This window comes from Lupinus angustifolius, chromosome LG02 (assembly GCF_001865875.1).
Source record: "Lupinus angustifolius cultivar Tanjil chromosome LG02, LupAngTanjil_v1.0, whole genome shotgun sequence".
Classification (NCBI taxonomy): domain Eukaryota; kingdom Viridiplantae; phylum Streptophyta; class Magnoliopsida; order Fabales; family Fabaceae; genus Lupinus; species Lupinus angustifolius.
Window position 1 is genome coordinate 22,269,555 of NC_032010.1, and position 25,124 is coordinate 22,294,678.

The window sequence follows — 25,124 nt, forward strand, 5'->3', positions numbered from 1 at the left end:
AGTGAGAATTCATTGTTTAATACTCTTATGTCATTAATGCATAAATTATTTTTAAATGTTTACCTGTAAAAAAATTGTTTTTCACCAGCTGAAGTAAAACCCAAGATGGGGTGGGGCCCAAACTACCAATATTATAGACTACTAGATATAGTTTCCTAGAGCTCGTGGGCCCAGAAATAGCTTTATGGCTTGGGCTTGACCTAACCTAGGGCACATGGGTCCACCTATGGTCAAGGGTCACATCACCGCACGCCTATCATATTCCTTTATTTTTCCATATCATAAACTCGTGCATTAAAAACAAAATAAATTGTTTTTATTTCATGGAAAAAAATATTTGTTGCTAATTATTACTTTTGATAAATGTTGTTTAGTGGTTAGCTAAAGTTATACATTTAGATATCATATATAAGACTAAGTATGGATAATTAATTTATGAAAATAGAAAGAATGTTCATTCATAAGATGATAAGTTTCTCGTCCAAAGTATAGGAAGATCATAATAAATGTTCGATTAATGGGAGTGCAATTTATTGGAAGAGTTAGTCATGTATTAGAAAGAGATTAGTTTCTTATTCATAAGGTAAGAAAATATTCTTATTAATATATAAAATTAGACTTTTCATTTTTTAAAAATAAAAGAATATTTTTTATTATTTTGGTACGGTAGAAAATTATATTTATAGTTAAATAAATGAATCCTCTTTAGTTTTTTAATTACTAAAAAGATGTTTTCTTCACAAATAAGATGGATTTTTCGAAAATGTCATGGGGATCAAAGTCATAGACACGCAAGCAAGTGCTGGCAGTGGCAAATGAGAATTGAATTGATTCATAGCAAGTTAGAATTTGGAGATGGTTTTGTCTGCCAATATGCTCTTTCAATTTTTGTTTTTTCTTCTTAAAAAATCACAAGATAAGTCCAATGTTATCTATTAGCCATGGTTTTTTTGGTTTCTCACAGTTATCTTCGCATTGGGGTTAACTCTTCCAACGGATATTTTGTCCATCCACAAGACTCGAACTCAGGTTCTTACTTGAAGGGAATCAAACATGTACTATTTGAACCAACGCCTGTTGGTATCTATTAGCCAAGGTTGTAACCACTAATGGATTATTAATCTTTGTTGATTTTTAATTGTCTACTGAATGATTGGTCACTTGTTTGGTAAGGATTCAAGTTTTCAACACATTTTTTAAGTTCTAAATTCAAATCTTATTGTATTATTGGTTGATGTCTTATAAATATATCTTATATAAATATTCATACAATTGTGAGGCATTGTGTACTTTTGATGAGCGAAGATTAAGACTCAACTACCTAAACATTTTTTAAATCATGACAAAAGTTGAACAAACTATCATCCATATGCATACATATTTTTAAGACAAGTATAGATTTACGGTTAAACCTTATACTTGCAATAATAACCTCCAAATATCTATATCTATACTTATTATAAAGCCAAAACATGGTGTAACCACCCGCCATGGTGTAATTTATAATTTCATATTTTGTCCTTCCATATTTTCTATTTTCTACAAAAAGACCATATAATCTAATGTCAATATCACCATTATATCTATATCTATACTTATTATAAAGCCAAAACATGGTGTAACCACCCACCATGATGTAATTTATAATTTCATATTTTGCCCTTATATATTTTCTATTTGGTACAAAAAGACAATATAATCTAATGTCAATATCACCATTATATATCCAATATTATTTTCTTGATTGTGTCTTCTTCTTAATTTTGTAACCACAACATTTTTTTCTTTACATACGAAACAAAATATATTTTGTAATGATATTTAACTCTTTAAGTATGTTCTTACGACTTCAATATTCAATAACAACGCTCTATAAATATGATTTTTTTTCTCAATTTCATCATATTAAAGAAAAATCGTTAATTGCGTTATAATATTTATTACTTTGTGCAATCATATAAATTTATTTGAATAATTTCGCCTCAATTATACACTTTATCTACAAAACTAACTATAAGTGATTCAATTATTTAAATAAACAATTACATTCCAAACAATAGAAAAGCGGGTTGACAGTCACGAGAGTGTCTGTCAATACGCTAGTTTAAATAAATCAACTTTGTATAAATATTCTTTTTGGCAAGTTTAAGATTAATTGGTGACTTTAAGCTCTTATGATATCACATTGAATAGTGAGATGAAAGAAGAAAATTTGATTTCACTCCTTATAATTTATAGTTATTCAGACAAAAAATATTAATTAATAAATTTTGCCATGAATTAAATTACCTATATATTTTCCATCCATCTCTTATCTTTGATGGTTTATGTTATTTTATTCGTTTTAAAGCTAATATTGTTATTTAATAGTTTTATATTTTCAATGCATTAGCAAACTTTTTTTCAATTCTATCATAATTTAATGATAATATATCATTAATTAATCCTACTTTTTATGTTAGAAAATTAAATAAATATTGGTCTTCCAATTAAAATATAATAATCTCAAGCCAATTAATGATATACCAATAAATATGTGATATACCTTGTTAATATATACTATTTTTTAAAATGTCATTATTAAGAATGATCCATCCCTACAAAAAAAAACTGCATTTTTCATATTCATTTGCATTAAATTCAAGGTTTCCATTATCATTATCATGATAAGAACATTGATCAAATATTCCATTAAGCCCAGTAGATAAAAATGCAACAGCTCAACACGGTTGGTGAAATCAATGCTTCCCATAAAAATAGAAACAACCCTACAACAACAAGTTCATAAGGTAAGGTTGCACCATCAAATATGAAAAAAAAGGACCCCAGAAAAGTGCAGAAACAATTGCATGTCCTATCACACTGTGCATGGTGTGACCCACGAAACATGGAAATTTCAATGGCAAACAAAAGTTTAATACACCAAATTCTGTCATCCCTTAAATCCCAGTGTTAGGGTAGTCATGTAGCACCGACTTTCACACCAACATGCTACACGACATTTGCACTTCAATACCAACAATGTACAAGATATAAAACATGTTAGATGCCTCTCATTACTATGCCTTAAAAGAATTTTATGACAATTTTATGGCTCTCTTTAAGGACATTTTATGTCACTTTTATGGCTTTGTTTCCAAGCATCCAATGCTTGGAATCCAAGATACCAAGACTTTGCTTGCCTATAAAAGGACACATATAGAGAGCTTCAAAATCATCTTCACAACACACAACATCTCTTTCATTTACACATATATTGTGAGTGCATTCTTGGTGAGAATTCTTGTTCCATTTGAGAGAGTATTTGTGAGAAAAATATTGTCATTTGTCCTCATCATTATAAGAGGATTTCTTGTACTCTTCTTTTTTACATAGTGGAATTTTGCTCTTGATCGCCCGTGGTTTTTTTCCTCTCACACTGAGGGGTTTTTCCACGTTAAATCTTGTGTGTTATTTTCTTTATCCTTTACTTGCTTCTCTTTTGTTCTCAATTGATTCAATCATGTGCTTCCGCATTGTGCTCTAACCTTAACAAAACATAACAACAAATTGTAATACCAAAAGTGCTTAAATATATAATGGAAAACTTAATGCGAAATTATTCAAAAAAGAAGAAGAAATAAAACATAAATTACGAAAATTATTAAAATGCCCTATACAGGCCTGAAACGTGCTCGGGTGACTTAAAAGCCTATACCTCATGGCAAAACAGTGATTTGTGTTTGTTGACCCGATTTCCTATTTGGAAAGGTATAATAATGATCATTCTGACATCGGACATCACACTTGTGCAAATGGTGACGATCTTTTCCCACAAACGACTTCATATTTGATACGCATACCCAACCTTCCTACATCAAATCTACACAACTTGATTTTCATCCTTCTTCATCACCATCATTGTAGAAGGTAAATCTCACTTAGTTTCCATTACAAGTTAACAACTTTAAGAATTTCACACTCATCAAGCAATGGTAACTTATCTTCTCCTATATCTCACATTTTAGTTTTCTCTTGGTTCAAATGTTAGATATTTTCTGATGATTGATGAAATATCAATCCTAAGATCTTGAATCTCATGATTATTACACATAATATAAAACAAGGATACAAGGTCATACCTGAATCCTTGAATCCATGTTCTCTAATCTACTCCTTTGATATATCTTTTGAGAGAGATTTGGTATGATGAACGTCCTCAACCAAATCATTGATTTCTTTTGGGACCTTCGTTTTCTCTCTGATGGGGAGATGTGAAAACTATTTGTGATTTTGATGTCTTGAGGACCATAATTGTTCCTCATGCGTTAACTTATAGGGTTCCCATTATCCCTTATAGGCCAACTGTTTGAGTATTCACTCATTAAGCTCATATTCTCATCAGTTTCAGAAGTCTTATGGTTTGTCAATAATTAGATCAATTATAATGTAACCTCAGAAATAAATAACTGATATAATTGTCTTAAATATATGACGTCCAACTTAATTATAAATTATAAATTTCTAACAATCTCTCTCTTGGGTTTCATATTTTCCTGAAACAATTATATCACACATTCTTTAGGTGTGCATCTGTATGCTATTTATATTTAGACTTCTCCGTAATACAATCTGGTCTATCTCATATATCAACTATGTAACCTCCACGACATTCATCACATCCAAACGTGACTCGACCACGATGATCACCATATTAATATACTTAATAACATAGATCAAATATGGATGAGTTACATGAAAATTTCATGCAATATGATCTCAAATATGTCTATTTCCAACGGGTCCTTCTTTATTATTTAGTAAAATCAATCCAAAATCTTTAATTGCAACACAGTTGTTACAATATACAAGTTCAAAATATAACAATAAACCATTAACTTTATTATGCATAAAACTATATATGACGTCCAAAGTAAATCATAAAACATATAGACTCTCACTGAGCTAAGGTATCCTAAGGAGCAACACTCATATGAGCAACATGCTCATGAAAGACTTTAGGTACCAAACCCTTAGTCATTGGATCAGCTAGCATAAACTTTGTCCCTATACTATGGAAATTTGTTCATTTTGAACACTTTCTTTAACAACCAGAAACTTGATGTCAATAAATTTTGACTTTGTAGAACTCCTATTATTGTTGGAGTAAAGAACCGTGAACTTAGTGTCACAATAAATTCTCGGTGGTCTTTTAATATCATCGACCACACATAAGCATTGACAAAATTTCAGCAATCATATGCCATGGTCTGATGTTTCAAAAAAAACCATGAACTCCGCAACCATAATTGAAGGAGCTATGAGCGTCTGTTTAGTAGACTTCCAAGAGATAGCACATTCAGTCAAGGTAAACACATATCCAAAGGTGGAGTGTCTATTGTCTAGACACCCAAAAATCGGAGTTAGAGTACCCAATGATCTCTAAATTCTCAGATATCCAAAAAGTTAACATGTAATCATTTGTTCTCTTTAAGTAACTCATAACATATTTGATTGCTTTCCAACGATGCATCACATAATTGCTCAAATACCTTTTCAAAACTCCCACGACAAACGCTATGTCGAGATAATAGGCCTTGTACAAATTTGAGCATACATTAGACTTCCTACTACAGATGCTCTAAGAAATTTTTTGCATCTCGTATCTTTCAAGGTCATTTTATGGACACTATTCGAGACTAAACTAGTCTCCCTTAGCTATAGGGGTATCCCCTGATTTAGTGTTTTTCATGCTAAATCTATCTAGGACTTTATCTATATAGCTTTCTTGTGACAACCTTAGGATACCTTGAGAGCGATCTCTCAGTATTTGAATACCCGATACAAAAAAAGCTTCCCCAAGATCTTTCATTTCGAAATTCTTCGTTAGAAACATTTTGGTTTCATGCAATAGTCTCATATCACTGATAGCAAATAATATATCATCGACATATAATACAAGGAATATAAATTTACTCTCACTGAACCTACGGTACACACAATCATCAACTTTATTTGCCTCAAAACCGTACGAGGTAATAGCTTGATGGAATTTGTGATTCCATTAACGGGAAGCTTGTTTAAGGCCATGGATGGATTTCTTTAATTTGCATACCATAGACTTTGAGCCAATTGACACAAAGTTTTCTAGTTGCGCCATATAGATCATTTCTTTAATGTCACCATTTAGAAACGCAGTATTAACATCCATCTGATGTAGCTCTAAATCAAAATGAGCCACTAATGCCAATATTATTCTAAATAAATCTTTCAAAGATACTGGAGATAAGGTTTCTTTATAATCAATGTCTTATTTTTAAGTGAAGCCTTTAGCAACTAGACGAGCTTCATCTATGTCAATATTACCTTTGAATCCCTCTTGGTTTTAAATATCCATTTGCAATCAATAGGTTTCGCACCTTCAGGTAATTCGACAAGATCCCAAGCATCATTATCATGCATAGACTTCATCTCATCATTCATGGCATCGATCCACTTTTGAGAGTTAGAACTTTTCATAGCTTGATAGAAATTCAACAGATCATCTTCTGTTAACTCGATGCCATCCTCACGTTCTTGAAGAAATACAATATAATCACCAGGAATTGTACTTATCCTCTCTTTAGTGGATCTCCTTAATGACACTTCTACTTCTTGAGCTTGTTGAATTTGTTCTATAAGTACTTGAGGGAGAACATCATTGTTGTCTTGTTCTGAAATATTGTCAATGACAATATTCTGAACATTGTCTTCTATTATCGAATTTATTCCTTGAATTGTAATAGGCACAAGAACTTGTTCAATATTAGTGACACGTTCTTCCTCAAAAACAATATTCTTTATATTCTCTTCCTTCCCAAAATCAACTTCCTCAAGAAATCTTGCATTTCCCGTATAAAAAAAGAGTCTTGAAGAGCATTCATCATAGCCAACAAAATAACAGCTAACTGTTCTTGAGTCTAGTTTTCTTTCACGCGGCCTATAAGGTCGCACCTCAGTTGGACAACCCCAAATGTGAAAGTGTTTTAAGCTTGATCTTTTATTAGTCCAAACCTCGTATGTGGTTTTGTTAACTGTTTTGATTGACATCATATTAAGGATGTAAATTGCGGTCTTTAAAGCATCCTCCCACAGAGACTCTGGTAAGGAAGAATGACTAATCATACTTCTCACCATATTCTTAAGAGTTCGGTTTAATCGCTCAACAACACCCTTCATGCTAGGTTTGCCTAGCATAGTGTATTGTAGAACAATTCTACATTCTCTGATGAAAAGCACAAATAGCCCTTTCACAAGATCCTTATTGTTCTTTCTTTTCTTATTCTCAGAGGTCATAGTCCAATGAGCACTTTCAGTCTTATCTATTTGCAACCTCTCTTTCTCTTTCACATAGTCCTTCTGAGTGTTATAACTCACTTTGAATTTCCCAAAGTGTGCAGGAAGCGAGATCAAAACCAAGTGCACGAGCAAGTCATCACCAAGCTCTAACTTAAGTGACTTGAGTTTTGATACGAGATTAGACATCTCCATATCGTATCCCTTATATTTCATTTGCCTTTATACTTAATGGAGATGAGTTTAGTCAAAAGGCTACTCGTCTCCGCCTTTTCATTTTTGGCAAAAGAATGTTCTATTTCTGCAAGGAACTTCCTTGCACACCGACCCTCATAAATAGAGCCCTGAAACGCTTCTGGAATATAGTATTTCATGATTAGACACATTCGGTTATAATCTTCCAATTTCTCAATTTTAACCTCATCAAAGATTTCCATAGTAGAAATGGATTTCTCCACGTGAAGTGTCAAATCTAAATCCATAGAGCCGATAATAAGTTATGTGGCTTTCTTATAAATCTTAAAGTTTGTCTCATTCAACAATGTGATATTCTTAATTTGAGCAGAAATATTTGCAACATTAGTAAAAGAACAAAAAAAATTGCAATCATTCTTGCAATTAAACTCACATTCAACTTCATTACTTAAATTTAAATGATGGTGGGGTACATCACGAGTTACCTAACACAACATTAATATCCAGTCTTTGGACAAAAATATTAACTTGAAAGTTGTACACTCAATGTAGTAATCAAATATTGATAATTAGTCCTGTCAAACAATAAGCCTTTCTTTGGACCGACTTACTATTTACATGGAAAGTCATATGATTATCACATATTTATTGCTACGAGTATGTTTATAATTTGGACCAAATAGTAATCTTCATTTGAGCCGATCACTATTTGTATAAAATGCAAACATACAATTGGCTTGATATTTCATATCAATAACTAATGATATTCTTGTTTGTAATAGTCAAACATCGGTCATAATGCATGTCAAATAATAAACTCTTCTTTGGACTGATTTATCATTCACATATGCAACTCTATAATAATCACATGTTTACCATCATATGTGTGTATATAATTCGGCCAAATAATAATCTTCCTTTGGGCCGATTAATACTCACATATATACATATATGTACTAGCAATTGACATTTATTTCAAATAATTCACAGAAAAGATGTCACTTTGTTGACTTCTTGTTTAATAGATTCACTTAAGATGTCAAACAATTTTATTTTTCAAAATATAAAATCATTTAATTGAGTTTGATTCAACATTTAATCCAAAACATATATTATTTATATCCACAATAAATACATATGTCCATTATAGCCTATTGGTAGCATTGCATCATTCTCATCACAAAGATTGCATTTCGAATTCCAATACTGGTCCTTTTGAATTTTTCATAAAAAATATTATCATTGTATACATGATTAAACATGGTAGGGCAAATGTCCAAACAAAAACAATGCTTCAACAATGACAACCACTTAATAATGCAATAAGTCACCAACGAATGCAACAAACCATACGTGTTGCAACCATGAAAAGAAACAAGTCAGATAATATATATAAAACAAGACATGTTCACATAATAGACCCACCACAAGATACCTTAAACAATATCAATTTCTAGTCTTTGGACAAAGAAATCAATTTGTAAGTGATACTCTCAACACAATGATCAAATATTAACAATTAGTTATGTCAAACAATAGTCTTTCCTTGAACCAACTATTATTCACATGGAAAAAAAACTTCATAATTGTTACATAATTATCTTCAGAAGTATGTTATTATTTGGCCAAATTGTGTCTTCCTTTTGCCAGACACAATTCGCATAAATAATCTCTTACTCATATATGTTATTTTAATCAATTTTCACAATAGATGTTATTTTGGCAACATATTGTATCAATTAATTCAAAATAATTATCAGACAAAAAAGAAAAAAGTATGGGTCCATTATAAAAAATTATGATCTTAGAATTAAAACATTCAGATTTGATATGTTTTATGATTAACAAATCTAATCTCACAATATAATTCCAAATCAAAAAAGATATGTTACATATATCAACGCTTAAAAGTGGATGCAATCGCAACCAAATGCAAAGTAGATCCAGATTGAAAACCATAAAAAATAGATGTAAATCATTATCAAAAATTCCAAATCGAATATAATCATGTGTATATTAAAACATATATGTAACACTATATATATACACTTTCACACACTGACATAGTAAAATATATATGATTTTAGAACATGAATTCTAGATTGTATATGTATAAAATAAAAACATATCTTAACACATATATACCTTATACATATACTTTAACAAATTGAAAGTGACAAAAGTTAATATCCAACAATGAGGCATTAGTGCACATATAATATATAATATACATATTGCATAACATAGTCATAAAGGTTAATGCAATGTTCATGCACATGTCTGAATAAATACTTCAACATATGTTGCAAGGATTCATAATACAAATTACTCATAATTCAAATAAGTAGAAGCGAATAAAAGTTATCCTCAATATTCCTAAATACTCAATTTTCATAACCAATAGCGAAAGCATAAAAATCCACAAATTTAAAAGTTAGGGTTTACAAAAAATTGGGGGAAAATCATCTTTAATAGAGAACCATAAAATTCAGAACCTAAAGCTCTGATACCACTTGTTAGATATTTCTTGATGATTGGTGAAATACCAATCCTAGGATCTTGAATCTCACGATTCTCACGTATAATATAAAACAATGATACAAAGTCATAACTGAATCCCTGAATCAATGTTCTCTCTGATCTACTCCTTTGGTATACCTTTTGAGATAGTTTTGGTATGATGACTTTCCTCAACCAAATCTTTGATTCCTTCTCGGACCTTTGTTTTCTCTTTGATGAGGATATATGAAAACTATTTGTGATTTTGGTATCTTGGGGACCATAATCATTCCTTATGCATTAACTTATAGAGTTCTCATTATCCTCATATTCTCATCAGTTTCAGAAGTCTTATGGTTTGTCATTAATTAGATCACTTATAATATAACACAAAAATAAATAGTCAATATAATTGTATTAAATATATGATGTCCACATTAATTAGAAATTATGAATTTCTAACATCAAAATCTTCACTCTTTTAAAGCTTTTGCACATTTTTAAAATAAAATTGAGAGACATGTTCCTGAGGTGTAAAGTTAATTTAGGATGTCGATTGTATGTCGAAGTTAATAGAAAATTGAGTCTTAAGCATGTTTTTGGCCGCTTAAAAATAAAATGAACTTTAATTTTAACTGATATAATTTATTTTACTAGATTTTTTTAATCGTTTTATATTCCAAAATTTTAATTTTAGTCCTTGTTGGTAATGTGACTAGCACCAACATGTAATATGTCACATGGCTAATTGTAACTTTAGCAATTATGGATAGGGGGTCATAACTAGAACAATCAAATAAATTTTAGGAAATAAAAACTAAAAAAATAATTTAGGGATTAAAATAAAAATTCCCTATATTTTCATGGTCTACATATTTAATCCAAAAATATTAATTTAAAATTCGATATATAATGAGGTGTCCAACATATGTGAAATGAGGTATATCTTAATTGATATTAGGCTTCCATAAAAGAAAAATACATATTCATGAAGAAAGATATCTACACTTCATAGATATATAGCTACTAGTATCAATAAGTTGTTTTTACAAAATGGAAGAAATCAAATCACAACTCTTATATAATTAATTAAAATAAATATTAATGATGAAATTGGAATTATTCACAGATGTATAGAAATGTAAAATTTCAATTTTGTTTTTTGAAACAACTGTTTTATCTTTTCCAAGATATATTTGATATTTCAAGATATTGGGCTGGATGGAACCAAGCCCAACTAAATTACATACACAACAACGCTACCCGAAGAACGTATAAGCACGCGCATAAAGATTCCACATTTCCACCTACAAGATAGATCACGCGCTAATGTTGCGCGTGGGGTATCTATCCCCATGGGCTTTTGTTCCTAGAACCTTTGTCACTACGAAGAAGAACTTCATCGGAAGTTTATGGCCACTCAACTTCTCCGAAATTCTTCGAATTCTTCATCACTGTTTATCGACCCAGTTACCCGATTGATCCATTTCCTTCTAGAATCTTCTTCAACCTTCTCCTGAATTAGGATTTACTCTCGGTATAGTTGACTCTTTATCTTTATGCTATGCATTGTTTCACCCTATTTCAATTCCATTATTTTATTGATTCTGTTTTTGTTTTTGGTTTTTTCCCATTTGCGTTTACAACTGTTATATGCTACCCATGATTTCAAAATTCATTCTTTTTAATTGTATGAATAATGGGTATTATTGGAGTATAGGCTCTCGTGTAGTACCAAAATAAAAATAAGATTGTTGATTTTAATGTTGTTGTGTTGGGAATTGGTTGATTAAACGTGTAAACAAGTCTGAATTGCATGATTTAGTGTAGTTTTTGTAAAATGGAATGATTACACATAGTGGAGCTAAGGTGAGTATGTTTGGTTGTAATTTACTTGGGTTAAAATGCAATGAACCCTTTCATTAATAGGTTATTTCAGAAAATAGAAATATCCTGTATTTCGAACGTACCAATTCGACTCACTGATTTTAGAAACTGAGCGAAGTAGTATGAATTTATCACCCAAGGAGTCAATATGCATGGCTTGGGACGTTCAAGTGGTCGGTTTGTTAAGTTTAGAACCGTAACTGTTTATGAAAATGGCATATGGTTGAAGGGGGTTGTGTTTTGACTTCTCATACCTCACTAGGTGGGAGCCTCATGTACTGGGTCGAATGTGTATGTGATGTGTGAAGTTGCATTTGAGCCATTTATTTGTGATCTTTTGTTCTTTATAGTGTTATCATGTACCCTGTACGTTTTGATTTCTTCGTATGCACTTCTTAAAGGAGAACAACTTTATGATATAATGCAACTCCGATGATGGCCTAGGCAATACTCAACTAACCCATGGTTTATGTTATTCTTATGTAGCTTGTTAACATTTTGCAAACCATGGCTGATGCAATTGATTTGACTGGCGATGGAGGAGTTATCAAGACCATTGTGAGAAAAAGCAAGCCTGATGCTGTGGCTCCAACTGAAGATTTCCCTGTTGCTGATGGTAATGCTTTTTACAGTAATGTTAAGACTTTAGAGTGATTATAGTGATGAAATGTATTACTTGATATATGGTAAGTAATCTTTAATTAAAACGTGATATATTCAGGAAATGTAGGTACTTACTTTTGTTGTGTTTTACATCTAGTAAAATCACTGTTGTCATTTAGGTGGTGTAGAAATCAATCTTACCATGTAGGATTGCTTGAAAAAAGATTAAAAGGATTAATAGGCAAAATAGCATACGCCTAATGAAAAACATGAGAAGTTGAATGATAACTGCAGCGTCGTTCAATTGAAAGGAAACAAAGTTACAGCTTTTGAAATTAAAAAAAAAATAGTTGGCACCCAAGTAAAATTCCATTGCACCTGTATAAAGTTTTAAAGTTTGCGATCGGCTTTGTAGCTCATTCCGTTCTATCTGCTTGTGGAGACAAAATTACGAAGCACCACAAGCATGATTTTATTAATTATTGTCTTAACAATTTGCTATTTGTCTCTATCTATCTCTCAGTACATTATGAAGGCACACTTGCTGATACTGGAGAAGTATTTGACACTACACATGAAGATAACACTATCTTCTCTTTTGAGGTTGGAAAAGGCAGTGTTATCAAGGCTTGGGACATTGCAGTGAAGACCATGAAGGTCAAACAAAGAATGTTTTTTATTTGCTGTAAGTATGTACATAAAGGTATTAATATCATTTTTTTGTTGTTGGTTTCACCAGGTCGGAGAAATCGCAAAAATAACATGCAAGCCAGAATATGCATATGGTAGTGCTGGATCCCCACCAGATATTCCCCCAGAGTACTGATCTCATTTCATCCATAAATCTTTTGTTCAGAAAACAGGTTTATTGTTAAATGAACAAATTTAAAATGAAACCTTTAACTAAAATTGAAACATTGGCAAAGAAGCGATTTGACAATATTTTTTACTCTAAGGACTTTGATAGTAAGTGTGAACAAATATCAGCATGTGGTAGACATAGTAGTAATTTTCTAGTTATACAAATATCAGATGAAGAAGACATGTCATAGTTTCTTAAAGCTTAGTTTGTTTTCTTATCTTCATGTTATACAAATATCTACACCTATGGATGCAAAGTTATAACCTTTTGATCCCTTGCAGCGCGACGCTTATTTTTGAAGTTGAGCTAGTTGCTTGTAAGCCGAGGAAGGGCTCCAGTCTGGGAAGTGTTTCAGAGGAGAGGGCCAGGCTAGAGTAAGTAGCACATCTTATGCTCAACCATTTCTATTTTTATCTCTATTTGCTTAAGATATATCACATTTTTCGAAAGAAACATGATGTGTGTACTGTGACTTCGGGAAAAAAAAATTAGTGAGCTGAAGAAGCAGAGAGAGATAGCTGCTGCTGCCAAAGAGGAGGAGAAGAAGAAGAGAGAAGAAGCAAAAGCAGCCGCGGCTGCTCGTGTGCAAGCCAAGTTAGATGCCAAGAAAGGGAAGGGTAAAGGTAAATCAAAGTAGATACTCATCAAATATCTACAAAAACCTGACATATGAAGATAATCAAATAGTTCTATGTGCCCAGTATCTCTCTTGTCCATGAGTTCATCCCAGACAATCATCGAACACGTTTTTTTGTTGCAAATTTGCAAAAAAACATTCCTTAGGGGTTCTTTATCTGCTTCAGTGCCATTTAATAATGTTAAGTGCAATACTATTTGTGCATATATTGATTTTTATCCTTTGTGCTACCTACTACCTAGTATTAGTGTATTACATTACTCTAAGTTGCAAAGTTGAACATTATTTGAACATTTCAATTCATAAGTGTGGCTAGTTACAACCTAAGGTGTTTCATTTTTAATATGCTTAAAATGTTTCTCCCTCTTATTCATCATCACCATTGTAAAAGAGACAAAAGTTCGCTCATGTTTATTAAAATGACTAGTTAGCAACTTTAAGAATTTTGCAATCATCAAATACTCCTAATCATTTTCTTCTATATCTAACATTTTAGTTTTATCTTAATTCAAACTTTTCACTCTTTTGAAGTTTTTATACATTTCTTAAATAAATTTTACGAGTATTTGAGAGGTATCGAAGTCAATTTAGGGTGTCAAAATTAATATCAGACCCGTGTTAACGAAGTGATACTTTCATATAATATATTAATTAAATTCCATGTAATGATGAAAGAATCCAAACTTAGAGGAGGATTTAAGCCAGGGGTCGATGCAATTAACATGAAACTTTGAAAGACAAAAACAAGGTTTCAGTGTCACAATTGAGATAAATAAATAAATAGAGTAAATTACACCTACTCCCCTTTAACTTTACCAATATAACAAATAAACCCATTCAATTTGCATTTGCTATTTTGGCATCACTTGGTGGTGTTGTGGGGTGAGTTAAAAAACAAGCTATTTTCACTTGAAACAGTTTATGACAAAAAATGTGCACATTCAATGTGAAAGGGGTTGCATGCACTGCCAAATATGCTATCAGGCAGAAATAGTTGTTTATGCTATCAGGCTGTATAACAGTGGCCCAAGAAACTTGCAAGTTTCAATGGCAAACAAAACTTCCATATTCTAAAGTTGCTACAAGATATTATGCCATTCCTCAAATCCCTGTGTCAGGGTAGTTACATAGCTACTAGTCATAAGTCACTTGTTTTTACATGATCGTGAGTTACAACTGAATATAACATTATAACCACACGCCCATTATTCAAAGTTCAAACCATGTCAGCAATATCATTATGTCCACTTTCATGCCATCCAGACCCAGCTCTGAATTTACAAACAGGGCATGTTCCTTGTTGCCGCAGCCAGGGATCAATGCAATTAGCATGAAACTTAGAAAGACAAAACAAGCTCTTAGTGTCACATTTCAGGTAAATAAATAATATTATGCTGCTAAACCTTTAGGATTACTTCATTTCTTAGTATAACTGTAAAATAACATTCATCACAAATTTGGTCAACATATATAAACAATGTAGGTACCCGTGGACTACTGTATATCTAAATGCATTCCTAACATAATGCAAATGGCACTGATTTTCACAATATTTTTAGATTTACTAATTTTGTTATTCATTTAAGCTTTGCAATTTTATCGCATCAAATCAATAGCTGAAGGGAAATGTGGAATTTTTGGAAAAGTAAATGTCTAGACACCGCCTTAAGCTAAAATCGTATAGAACTGAACCATCTATGGTTAAAGAGAAGGAAACTATCAATAACTATCCCTATGGAGTGGTGACTAAGATGATATTTTGCATATATGGACTGATAGAATCACAATATATTATTAGACAGATAGGAAACGAACTACTTGCTAAACAAATACAAGTTAAAGCTACGGGATGAACCTGATGCAAACAGGGCAAGCTTCGAAGTGTGTCTCCGACATTAACTTGCTCCAAACATACACTGCAAGTCAGCCCATCATCAGAAGCTTTCATGCTCCCACCTGCATTTGAAGTATCTTCCCTCTTCTGCCACAAACAAAAAGTAGCACCAAATTATGTCAACCTATCACCCTACGCTAAGTCGCTATGGTTTATTTTGGCCTTCCTCTAGGAATTAGACTAACCTCCATTTGATCTAGTCTCCTTACGGGGGCTTATACTGGACTTCTCCACACATGTCCAAACCACCCAAGGCGTGATTCTACCATCTTTTCTACAATAGGAGCTACTCTAATTTTCTCCCTAGTGCATTTATTTCTAATCATATCTTGTTTAGTGTGTACACTCATCCAACGCAACATTCTCATCTTTGCTACATGGAGTCTATTCTCATCTCATAAAACGAAAGATTTTCCAGTGATAGCAAGGAAAAGTGCAATATGTACAACAACAATTCTGTTTGAGGTAGCAGATCATGTCATATAGGCAGATGCAAAAGATGTTGTGGACGGTTCGAACAACTTGGGATGAATACACACACTGGTGGATTCCAATGATAAAATTATATCCAAAAAATAATATCTGTCTAATAGCATTTATAAATTCCAAGTACTAGATAGTGATAAATATGCTTTATATATAATAAAATTATCATATATGAAGCAGGTTGAGGAGTGTCGGCACTCATCCATAATTGTCTAAGACAACCAGTTGAAAAGCAAATAGAGATAAAACATGCTCTAGGAACCAGCAAAATCTTCTTGATATGCTATGTAACTTGTTTAGGCCAAATAAAAGAAAATACCAAAGATGTGGTTGATACCTCAGCAGTAGTGGAAGATGAAGCCTGTTGCATTGTGGAACTACTGCTGTGAGCAAAGCAGCATCTTGTCAAACAATCGGAGCTATAATTTCTGAGAAGTGCATATAGACTCTTGCAAATTCGTATATTATGGGGATATATCCCTTTCAGTTCTTTAGAGGTTTCTTAAAAAGTTTAATCCAGCCCAAGATTCGATTAAGAAATATGCCATTTCTCTCTGTTTTTAAAATCTAAAAATTGAATGTAAATTAACTTTGAATTGCAATCTATAAAAATAATGAATTTAGAAGAAAAATTCTTAGGACTGGGTGTAAGTGGTGGGCCATTGTGGTTAATTTGTAATAGAATATAATAGTGAGTTTGACTGCCACATAATTTTGGATGACGATTTTGGAAAAAATTTACGGTACATCTAGCACTAGTAGCATAATAGTTATTGGTGTAAAACTTCCAAATCCATTAAAAAAGGACAGATAAATTAAACTGACAGATTACTTACTTCTGCGGACCATAACCCTTGTATTTATGGACAGGAAGAGCATTTATCTCTTCGTCAGACATAGCAGGTGTGGTATGAACATTATCTGAATCCAGAGCTCTTAATGTTTCATAATCTGAAATGAAGGGAGGACACTCCACATGAATATATTACTTAGCACATCTGAAACAAATGTGTAAATTAAGTACAGCAGAGTTGGTTTTCAAAAGGTTCCATAAACGTCTAGTAACAAGCGAACATGAACATAATTACAAAACCTAGATCATCAAACTCCCGATCGATAAGTGCAAGTTGAAGTCTGAGGCCTTGCAGACGCCCTCGGGTTGCAAGTTCTATTGATGATGGCATATGCAGCCGTAGTTCAGTGTGGCTGAGAAGCTCAGATGCTGCTGCTGCATGAGCTTGGGCCCGAGCTTGTAGCTGTTGACATGTTGCATACATCCTTAACATTGTAGCGATCAAGAAAACACCAAGCACCAGCCAGAGCTACAAACTCAAATCAAAATAAGACCACATCATCTCTTAATTAATTCAGAATGTCTTGTGTATATTAAAAACTTGTATTCCGTGTTTATATACTAGAAGGCCTTACCAGAAAATTCGGTGAAAACTGCTGGGAGTTCATTATCATGAATAAAAGGAGAACTGAAACATATGGGGAGTTAAGAAAGGCATTTGAAGAGATTAAAGAGAAAATTTTCAACAAATATTCTATAGCAAACATAGTATGAAATATTTATATTACCTGTGACAAGAAAAGTGAGTGAATTAGAGTTACTAGGACGTGCAGCATGAACACGCTGAAGAAAAAATGGAATCAAAATGATGTTTTAGTTAAAATGTTAAATTGACTACAAATATGGATATGATAATAATACAATACTTCTGAACACAGCCAAACACTAAGAACAAATCATCACATGTAGTTTGTAACATTTTTTAAATTCCTATTTGAACACATGAATTAAGCATATATTCTTTATAAATTTAAATAATTTTCTCTTTCAATATCCATATTCCATACCAATGCACGCCTCTCAGGCGCAAATCCTGGAAATCCATTTTCTATATCAGCTCTTGTTCCTCTGAAAACAAAGCTCATGGTCCTATATATTTGGAAACGAAAACTTCACCGGTTGAGGAAATTAAAATCTACAATTAAAACCTGTCAATATTCACAAGAATCAAGTAACCATAGTCAGAAACAACAAATGAAACCGTTAATACATGATTTAGTATGAAATTCAATAGGATTCACAGACATTTCACACAGAAAGAATTACAGATGATTCATTACACGTGCAACACTTCAATGGATATACTCAAATTAAAAAACACACACATTTCTTTTCATCTGAGTGCATTGAAAATAGGAACTAAATGATAAATTGAAACATGCAAATCTCTAATACCCAAAACCAAAAACATGATTTTTAAGATAATTAATTAACTTAAACAAAGCATTGGACATAAAAACCTCAACATTGCGTTCAATTGAACTAAAAATTCATAAACTTATTACCAAAAAATCACTCCTAGCAACAACAATAAAAAGAACCAAATTTGATGCTGCCTATGAGAGGGAGAGACTAACGAAATATGCTTCAAACAGTAATCGGAAACAACGTTTCGATGAATCGAAACGTTGGATTTGATTTCGATTTTACTTCTATACCAGCAACATAAGAAGACGAAGACTTTGCAGTGATTTTTATTTTTATCTTTTTTGCTCCATTTTCTGTGTTGTCTGTGCACCTGTCAAATTGTATTTGGGCTGGGCCGAAGATAATTTGTTGCGGGCCCTTACTACCCAACCTGGGCCCAATGGGTTAGCCCAGTGAGTATCTGGGCAATGGTTTAAAATATAGGATTTGAGATTTATAAAATTATACCCCATCCATTAAGATTTACCCCCACTTTTTTTACTAATTTCCCTCTCCTTCTCACTTGTTTCTTTCTTAGTGAATCCAATGGCATAAGGTATTAAGGTGTGTGTATTAGACTACAAAAATTAAATATTTGACTCATATAAATAATATTTATTGGGAAGAGTGATCATATATCCAAACAGAATTAATTTCTTGCCCTAGTTCAATCAAGATTATAAGAGGTTTAGCATAAATTCTTTCCCATTCATTAATTATAAGGGGACATATCTCTTCCTTTTTATTGAATTATGTTAAAAGACTCCCCAATTTAAATTTATAGCATCAATACCAACATAAAATAACTCAACAATATTCGTGGGCTTAAAGCTAAATTAAGCTTACAAGTAATTCATACATTTATGATTACATAACACTAGAAATACAGACTTTATAGTAAGAGTACCTAAATTATATGTTATGTTGCTTCATTCTTATTTATCACCATTATGCCAATTCAACTTAAACAAACTTATTCACGTGTGTTCAACTTCAACCATAAGATCACTAAAGTTAATATGACTCTTCAGATCTCTCAAATGAAGACAGTAAACAAAAAAAATGAACATTTATTTATAAATCTCTGGAATAGTTTAGTTGAGCTAAAATCACAACTTCAATCATATAATAGCAAAACCAGTTATACCAACATGAGATTGATTTAGTAATGCAAAATTCCATTATATTCTCAAGTATTATACAAGATCAAATATCAAAATTTTGATAAAATTTTGATTCTTAAAAACGTGAATTTCAGATAGAGATAATTATACACCCTGAAAAAAATTAATTAATGATCCGGGAAGAAATATATGGGTCTATCTCTACCACCTGACATAACCCATGAATGACCCACCCCAAAATAAACAACCAAAATGCGTGGGCCATGGATTTGACTACGCTGGCCCATTCTCTAAATCAAAAGAATAAAACTATAATGATAATCAAACGGCTACAAAACTATGTCCAGAATCTAAGGACCAATTCCTAGCCGTTGACTCGCAAGGTCGCACCTAGTATCAGTGAACCCTACTCTAGAATTGATCAAATCAAATTCCATCCACACATTCTGTTGATGATGATGACCAATCACATAAGCTTCAATACCCAATAGATCAGAGTTCCCAAAAGTGAAGCAATACACCGAATCATTACTCCCTTTTGCCACGTCACCCACCTTATATAATAACCTCTCTCTCGAAACCCTCATCTCCGCCTCCGCGAACACTATCGTCACCGCCGGTAACGGCGGAAGACTCGCCCAACTCGCCGGAACTCGGTAACACAAATCCATCGCACCTTGGAAAACGAAATTAGCATCGTCGAGAAGCGTCAGCACCCCTTTCGTTTGAGCCACGAACTCGTTTTTCAAAGCGGTGTAAACCGACCCGAGTAAGAAACTGAACTGGGTACCCGAATCCACCATTGTTTGACCCGCTCCGGTGTGGTCGGGTACAAAAACGGATTTTGGGAGTTGTAGCAGTTTCTCCGAAACCTTAATCCCTTCGAGCTGAACCGTGTACGCTGCACGATCGTAATACGGCAACGACGACGTCGTTTTCACTAGCGGAGTATAATGTAGTGGCCCCAGCCACGGGAACGTGGTGGCGCCGCCGAAGAGAAGAACGCCGGAGGAGTCACCGGAGGAGATGCAATACGAGAATCTGGGTATACCCATTTGAGTCACGAACGATAATGACCCACGGTTCATACCCATTAACCCTGTGGTTTTGGAATCTTCATCGTTGTTGGAGCTATACCCAGTATCCATGCACCCGAATATTGAACTGGGTTGTGCAGTTCCTCCGATGAAGAATGTATCAGTGGCAAGGTTACCCTCAATGGAGGAAGCATCAGCGTAAGAGATAATTGCATGACATAGTTTGTTGGGGTCGCAAGAAACGGGTATAGGGAAATCTTGGGTTCGAGTTTTGCATGTGGAAGTGGTGCAGTGGGTGGGGGTGTATGAAGAAGAGAGGAGTGGGTTGAAAATGGAGTTGAAGTTAGAGAGTTTTTTGCAATGTAGCCATGAGAGTTCACTTCCTGTGTCGAGGACCATTGTAACGTTCTGTGGGGGTGTGCCAACTGTTAGTGAGATTGTTAAGGTTACGTTGTGATGGAAAGTGAGGTTACGTGAAGTGGGTGCTGGTGTTTGTAGTTTTAGTGGTAATATGAGAAGAGCTTTTGTTTGTGTTTGTGTTTGTGTTTGTGTTTGTGAAGAGATAGAAGAAGCATTTGTATGATGAAATTGTGTTGTTATTTGAAGGAGGATGACGAATATTAGGGAAGTTGCAAGAGGAGGGAGAAGGAGAGGTAGATTGAGAGAAGAGGCCATGATTCAAGAAAATTGATTGTGTATGTGTTGGTTGGTGGAGTAGTTTGCTAGTTACTAAATTGTTGAGTTCAAACATAAAATGGAAATTAAAAGGAGTGAGAAAAAAGATGGTCCATTTTGATTGTACTATTGTTAGTGGGTTATAGTGTTGTAACAACATTTCTCCTAAAATGGAAAATGATACTTCACTCTTGGATGTTATGGTATTCGGTGGAAAGTGGATGTCTTGTTTAGTATCCATCTTTAGCAAAAAAAACAGGTGAACTGCATGCACAAATTGTTGATTGTGAAGGGTTATTTTTATTATGCCATACAAAAGAAAATAGAGAATTGCATTATGTTAATATTCTTCTTGGACACAAAGTAAGGAAATGCATTATAATAGTATTCTTAAAGTACATTCAAGATTCACAAATTAACCATCCCATCGTCTATTATAAAGCGCATTTAGTTGATTCTCTTGCAGTTAAATCGTGGGTAGAATGTAAACATAACATGTTCATTCGATCATGAGCCACACACGCCAATATCTCAAATTGCAAATGTAGATGTTATTGCTATTTAATGAACAAAATGACCAAACATAATTTAAGATATGATTTGGTACAACACATCTATGTTTTTATTTCAAGGCTACATATCATTTAGATTGGATCTACTGTAATATTTTCAAGAAAAAATCTTTTCTTTCACACATCAAGCATATATAATATATCTAGAGTATGTTCTAGATAAAGGTGTCTTGTTTTCTAGGCATCTTATTAGTCCAATTCATAATTAATACATAGACATTATGTATTATGCTTGAAGACACGATTTATTTGAAAAGCAAGCTAAAGAAAAAAGAAAGGAAAAGTTTGATGCCACCGACACTTTTTTGGGTGTAAAAGCATGGAAAAAAGGACAGGGATCTAGGAAAACAAGGAAGAGCCCAGAAACCACCAAAAACTACAGCTCAGAGATAACAATCTAGTCTCTTTAATTTATTACTCCCTTAATTACTACAATTTCTACATGGATTTTGCTAACATCTACACTCATGGATTAATCATACATTTTGATATATATTATATTATGTATCAACAGGTAAAAAAGTTTTGAATTTTTACTGTAATAATATATATCACTATACACTACTTTTCAATTTTTCAATATAAAATATTACATATTTGATAGTAAAATATTCGATTCTTGGAAACATCACTTATTAGATAGATATCAATACATTCTGAAAATGATTATTTTAAGATGATATATTTGATTATAATAAAATATTTTGTTTGATTAGTGAGATTGCATATAGATTGAAGTGTCTACATTTTACAAGTCAATTATATTAAAAAATGGGAAACTTCCCAAACTCATTTTATGTTTGATTTAGACTCTGCTTTTGATTGGCTAAGGCCTATGTTTAGGTTGCATTAGTTGTTGGTGAGTGAACTACTCGTTGACTATTAATGTTAAAAAATTACATGATTTAGTTTAAGGTAATAATTTAGTCCAAGCCTCTTTTATAAAGTCTTACATGCATTAATTTAAACAATATTATTGTTATTTTAATTCGACAAGTAAATTGTAGAGATACAAGATAAAAGTAATTGAAAAATGAAATATTTTAATTAGCTGAAAAATGAACTATCAAATTTGAGATGTATAAATAACACTACTCTAATTTGAATTATTGTTTACTAGGTGATGCTTGTGAAATGGGCTTTATTTCCTTTTTCTTCCAAAGTTTTGCATTTAATTATTAATTTAAGAGCTGTTTCACAAAATTGAGATTGGAATCCAATGATACAAGCATTTCAATTGTTATTTCTTCAGATTAAAAATTGCATTTCCATGTGAAGTAGGTTTGATTTTGACATTTATAAGTGATTTTTGATGAGGTAGAGGAGATAAATATCCGTGCTATTTAAGTCCCTTACAGCTACTTAAGACTAAGATGGGGACCATTCGATCAATCAAACATCAATTAGTATGGAAATTGCATATAATGACACAGGTGATAATGTTATATCTATATATATATATAACCAAATCAAATAACCGATAAAACATTGGTCCAGTAGAATAAAAATCTGCTAAATTCTCATAAAGACCAAAATGTTAATGTACGATTCTTATGAACGACATTGTAATGCTTAGCGGTACAAAAAAAAGTAATAAACAAATCAAATTGAAAGTTCATTAGCTACTTATTTTGGGTTTTAGCAACTTATTATGGGTGAAGAGTTTATGATAAGTTGTCTGTTTTAGCTAGCTATTTAATTCAAACAATCAAACATTAAATAGAGCAGCCCTATTCTGGTCTTTTGGTTTGAAAATAACATACAATGACACGGTTAATAAAGCCTGTAGCAAACAAATCATATTGAAATTTAATTAGTCAGCTAATATATTTTGGGTTTTTAGCAACAAAATCTGGTACAAAAATGACTCTTTTCTCATCCTCTCGCTTATAAAAGAAAGAACAGTTCTGTATTTTAATTTGTTAATATATTTTTTTACTCATATGTGTTGTCCAATCATAGATGGAAAGGGTTCCTATCCCATACTCAAATGTAACAAATGGAATATTAAACTTCAGAAGAAGAAGAAACTAAATGGTTGGTAGAAATTTCTGGATGAGAGCATAGTGAGAATGACACAAGTGTAGTCTTAGCAATTAACCATTTTTACACTAGACATTTTAATTGATGTCACTCTTTTTCTAAATGTTAGTCCAAAGGGTGGCATGCTTATATAGTTTAGAATTGATTGCATGGTTGAATAATAGTCCATGTTTCCTACCTTATTTCTTTTTCCTTCACTTTCATAAGCATGCCAAAAGTAAGAGGCGGCCAAATTTTCTAAGTATCAAAGTCATCAAGGGTCAAGAATGTGTGTGTAGTCATTTTTATATTATTAGAACTTGCAATTCAATATCACAATAGACTATAATAAACATTTCTTAGTTATCAGACACAAAAGTCTCAGTGATCACATATATATGAACTAATTAAATAAATAATATTAATATATTGCAAAAAAATGATACAAAATGAATATGGTAAATATGGTATTGGTAGGGAATTGGAAAATCTCTCAGATTACAAATGAAAGATTTGCTTTTTTTGTATTTTGTTATAAAGGTAAAAATATTATTATATTTATATTTAAAGGATAAAAGTATCATAATATTATTTTTTTCTTCTTATTTTTGTTACATTTTCCTCTTTATTATTGGAGATGATCACTCGCATACTTGGTAGAGAGATTAACACATAGTATAAAAGGAAATTAATTGGGCAGAGACTCAGCCTTGGCCCCATAGTCAAAATAGTATATCCATTGGCAGAATTTTATTTGTGCCTTGTGACCCAAAATATTAAGAAAAATAAATCCAATTTGTTGTTTCTCAAAAATCCACATCTTGTGCTCAAATATTCCAGTTTTCAACACTAAACAAAAATGTTTCAAGACCTTAATGGCCTTTGAGCATTGATCCAATTCCTATGGTATAATTGGGTTGGGCCCATTAGGTTAACAGTGAGTAAGAATCCTCTCCATTGATGGAGAGACAAATTATACTTTGTAGTGTATTTTTAAGGCCAAAGTTGTAATTTCAATGAAAAGTAAAGGTTGTAAATGTCATTGTCTATTGAATTT

The 25,124-nt window shown here is 32.4% G+C and overlaps 3 protein-coding genes across 8 annotated transcripts; 1 reads left to right on the plus strand and 2 right to left on the minus strand.

Annotated features, from left to right (window-relative positions):
- On the plus strand, positions 11,364 to 14,040 carry LOC109339942 (peptidyl-prolyl cis-trans isomerase FKBP20-1). The gene is made up of 6 exons (XM_019577496.1): positions 11,364 to 11,545; positions 12,382 to 12,511; positions 13,022 to 13,155; positions 13,238 to 13,317; positions 13,642 to 13,734; positions 13,853 to 14,040. Exons 2-6 carry the CDS (start codon positions 12,403 to 12,405, stop codon positions 13,995 to 13,997), a joined length of 561 nt encoding a protein of 186 aa, XP_019433041.1. The 5' UTR covers positions 11,364 to 11,545; positions 12,382 to 12,402; the 3' UTR covers positions 13,998 to 14,040.
- On the minus strand, positions 15,011 to 18,944 carry LOC109339916 (E3 ubiquitin-protein ligase SDIR1-like). 6 transcript variants are annotated; one of them, XM_019577458.1, is made up of 9 exons: positions 18,808 to 18,944; positions 18,238 to 18,378; positions 17,959 to 18,013; positions 17,806 to 17,858; positions 17,471 to 17,699; positions 17,214 to 17,328; positions 16,697 to 16,760; positions 15,853 to 15,978; positions 15,011 to 15,333 (listed from the first exon to the last, which is right to left on the minus strand). In XM_019577458.1, the coding sequence occupies exons 2-9, from the start codon at positions 18,313 to 18,315 to the stop codon at positions 15,214 to 15,216; spliced, it is 840 nt and encodes a 279-aa protein (XP_019433003.1). In that variant the 5' UTR covers positions 18,316 to 18,378; positions 18,808 to 18,944; the 3' UTR covers positions 15,011 to 15,213. The 6 variants fall into 6 exon arrangements, with proteins under 6 accessions (XP_019433003.1, XP_019433021.1, XP_019432996.1 ...); XM_019577476.1 differs by having other exon boundaries at positions 16,697 to 16,757; positions 18,787 to 18,944; XM_019577451.1 differs by having other exon boundaries at positions 18,787 to 18,944.
- Positions 19,924 to 21,572, minus strand: LOC109339909 (aspartic proteinase PCS1-like). Its single transcript, XM_019577441.1, has one exon. It carries the CDS (start codon positions 21,471 to 21,473, stop codon positions 20,112 to 20,114), a length of 1,362 nt encoding a protein of 453 aa, XP_019432986.1. The 5' UTR covers positions 21,474 to 21,572; the 3' UTR covers positions 19,924 to 20,111.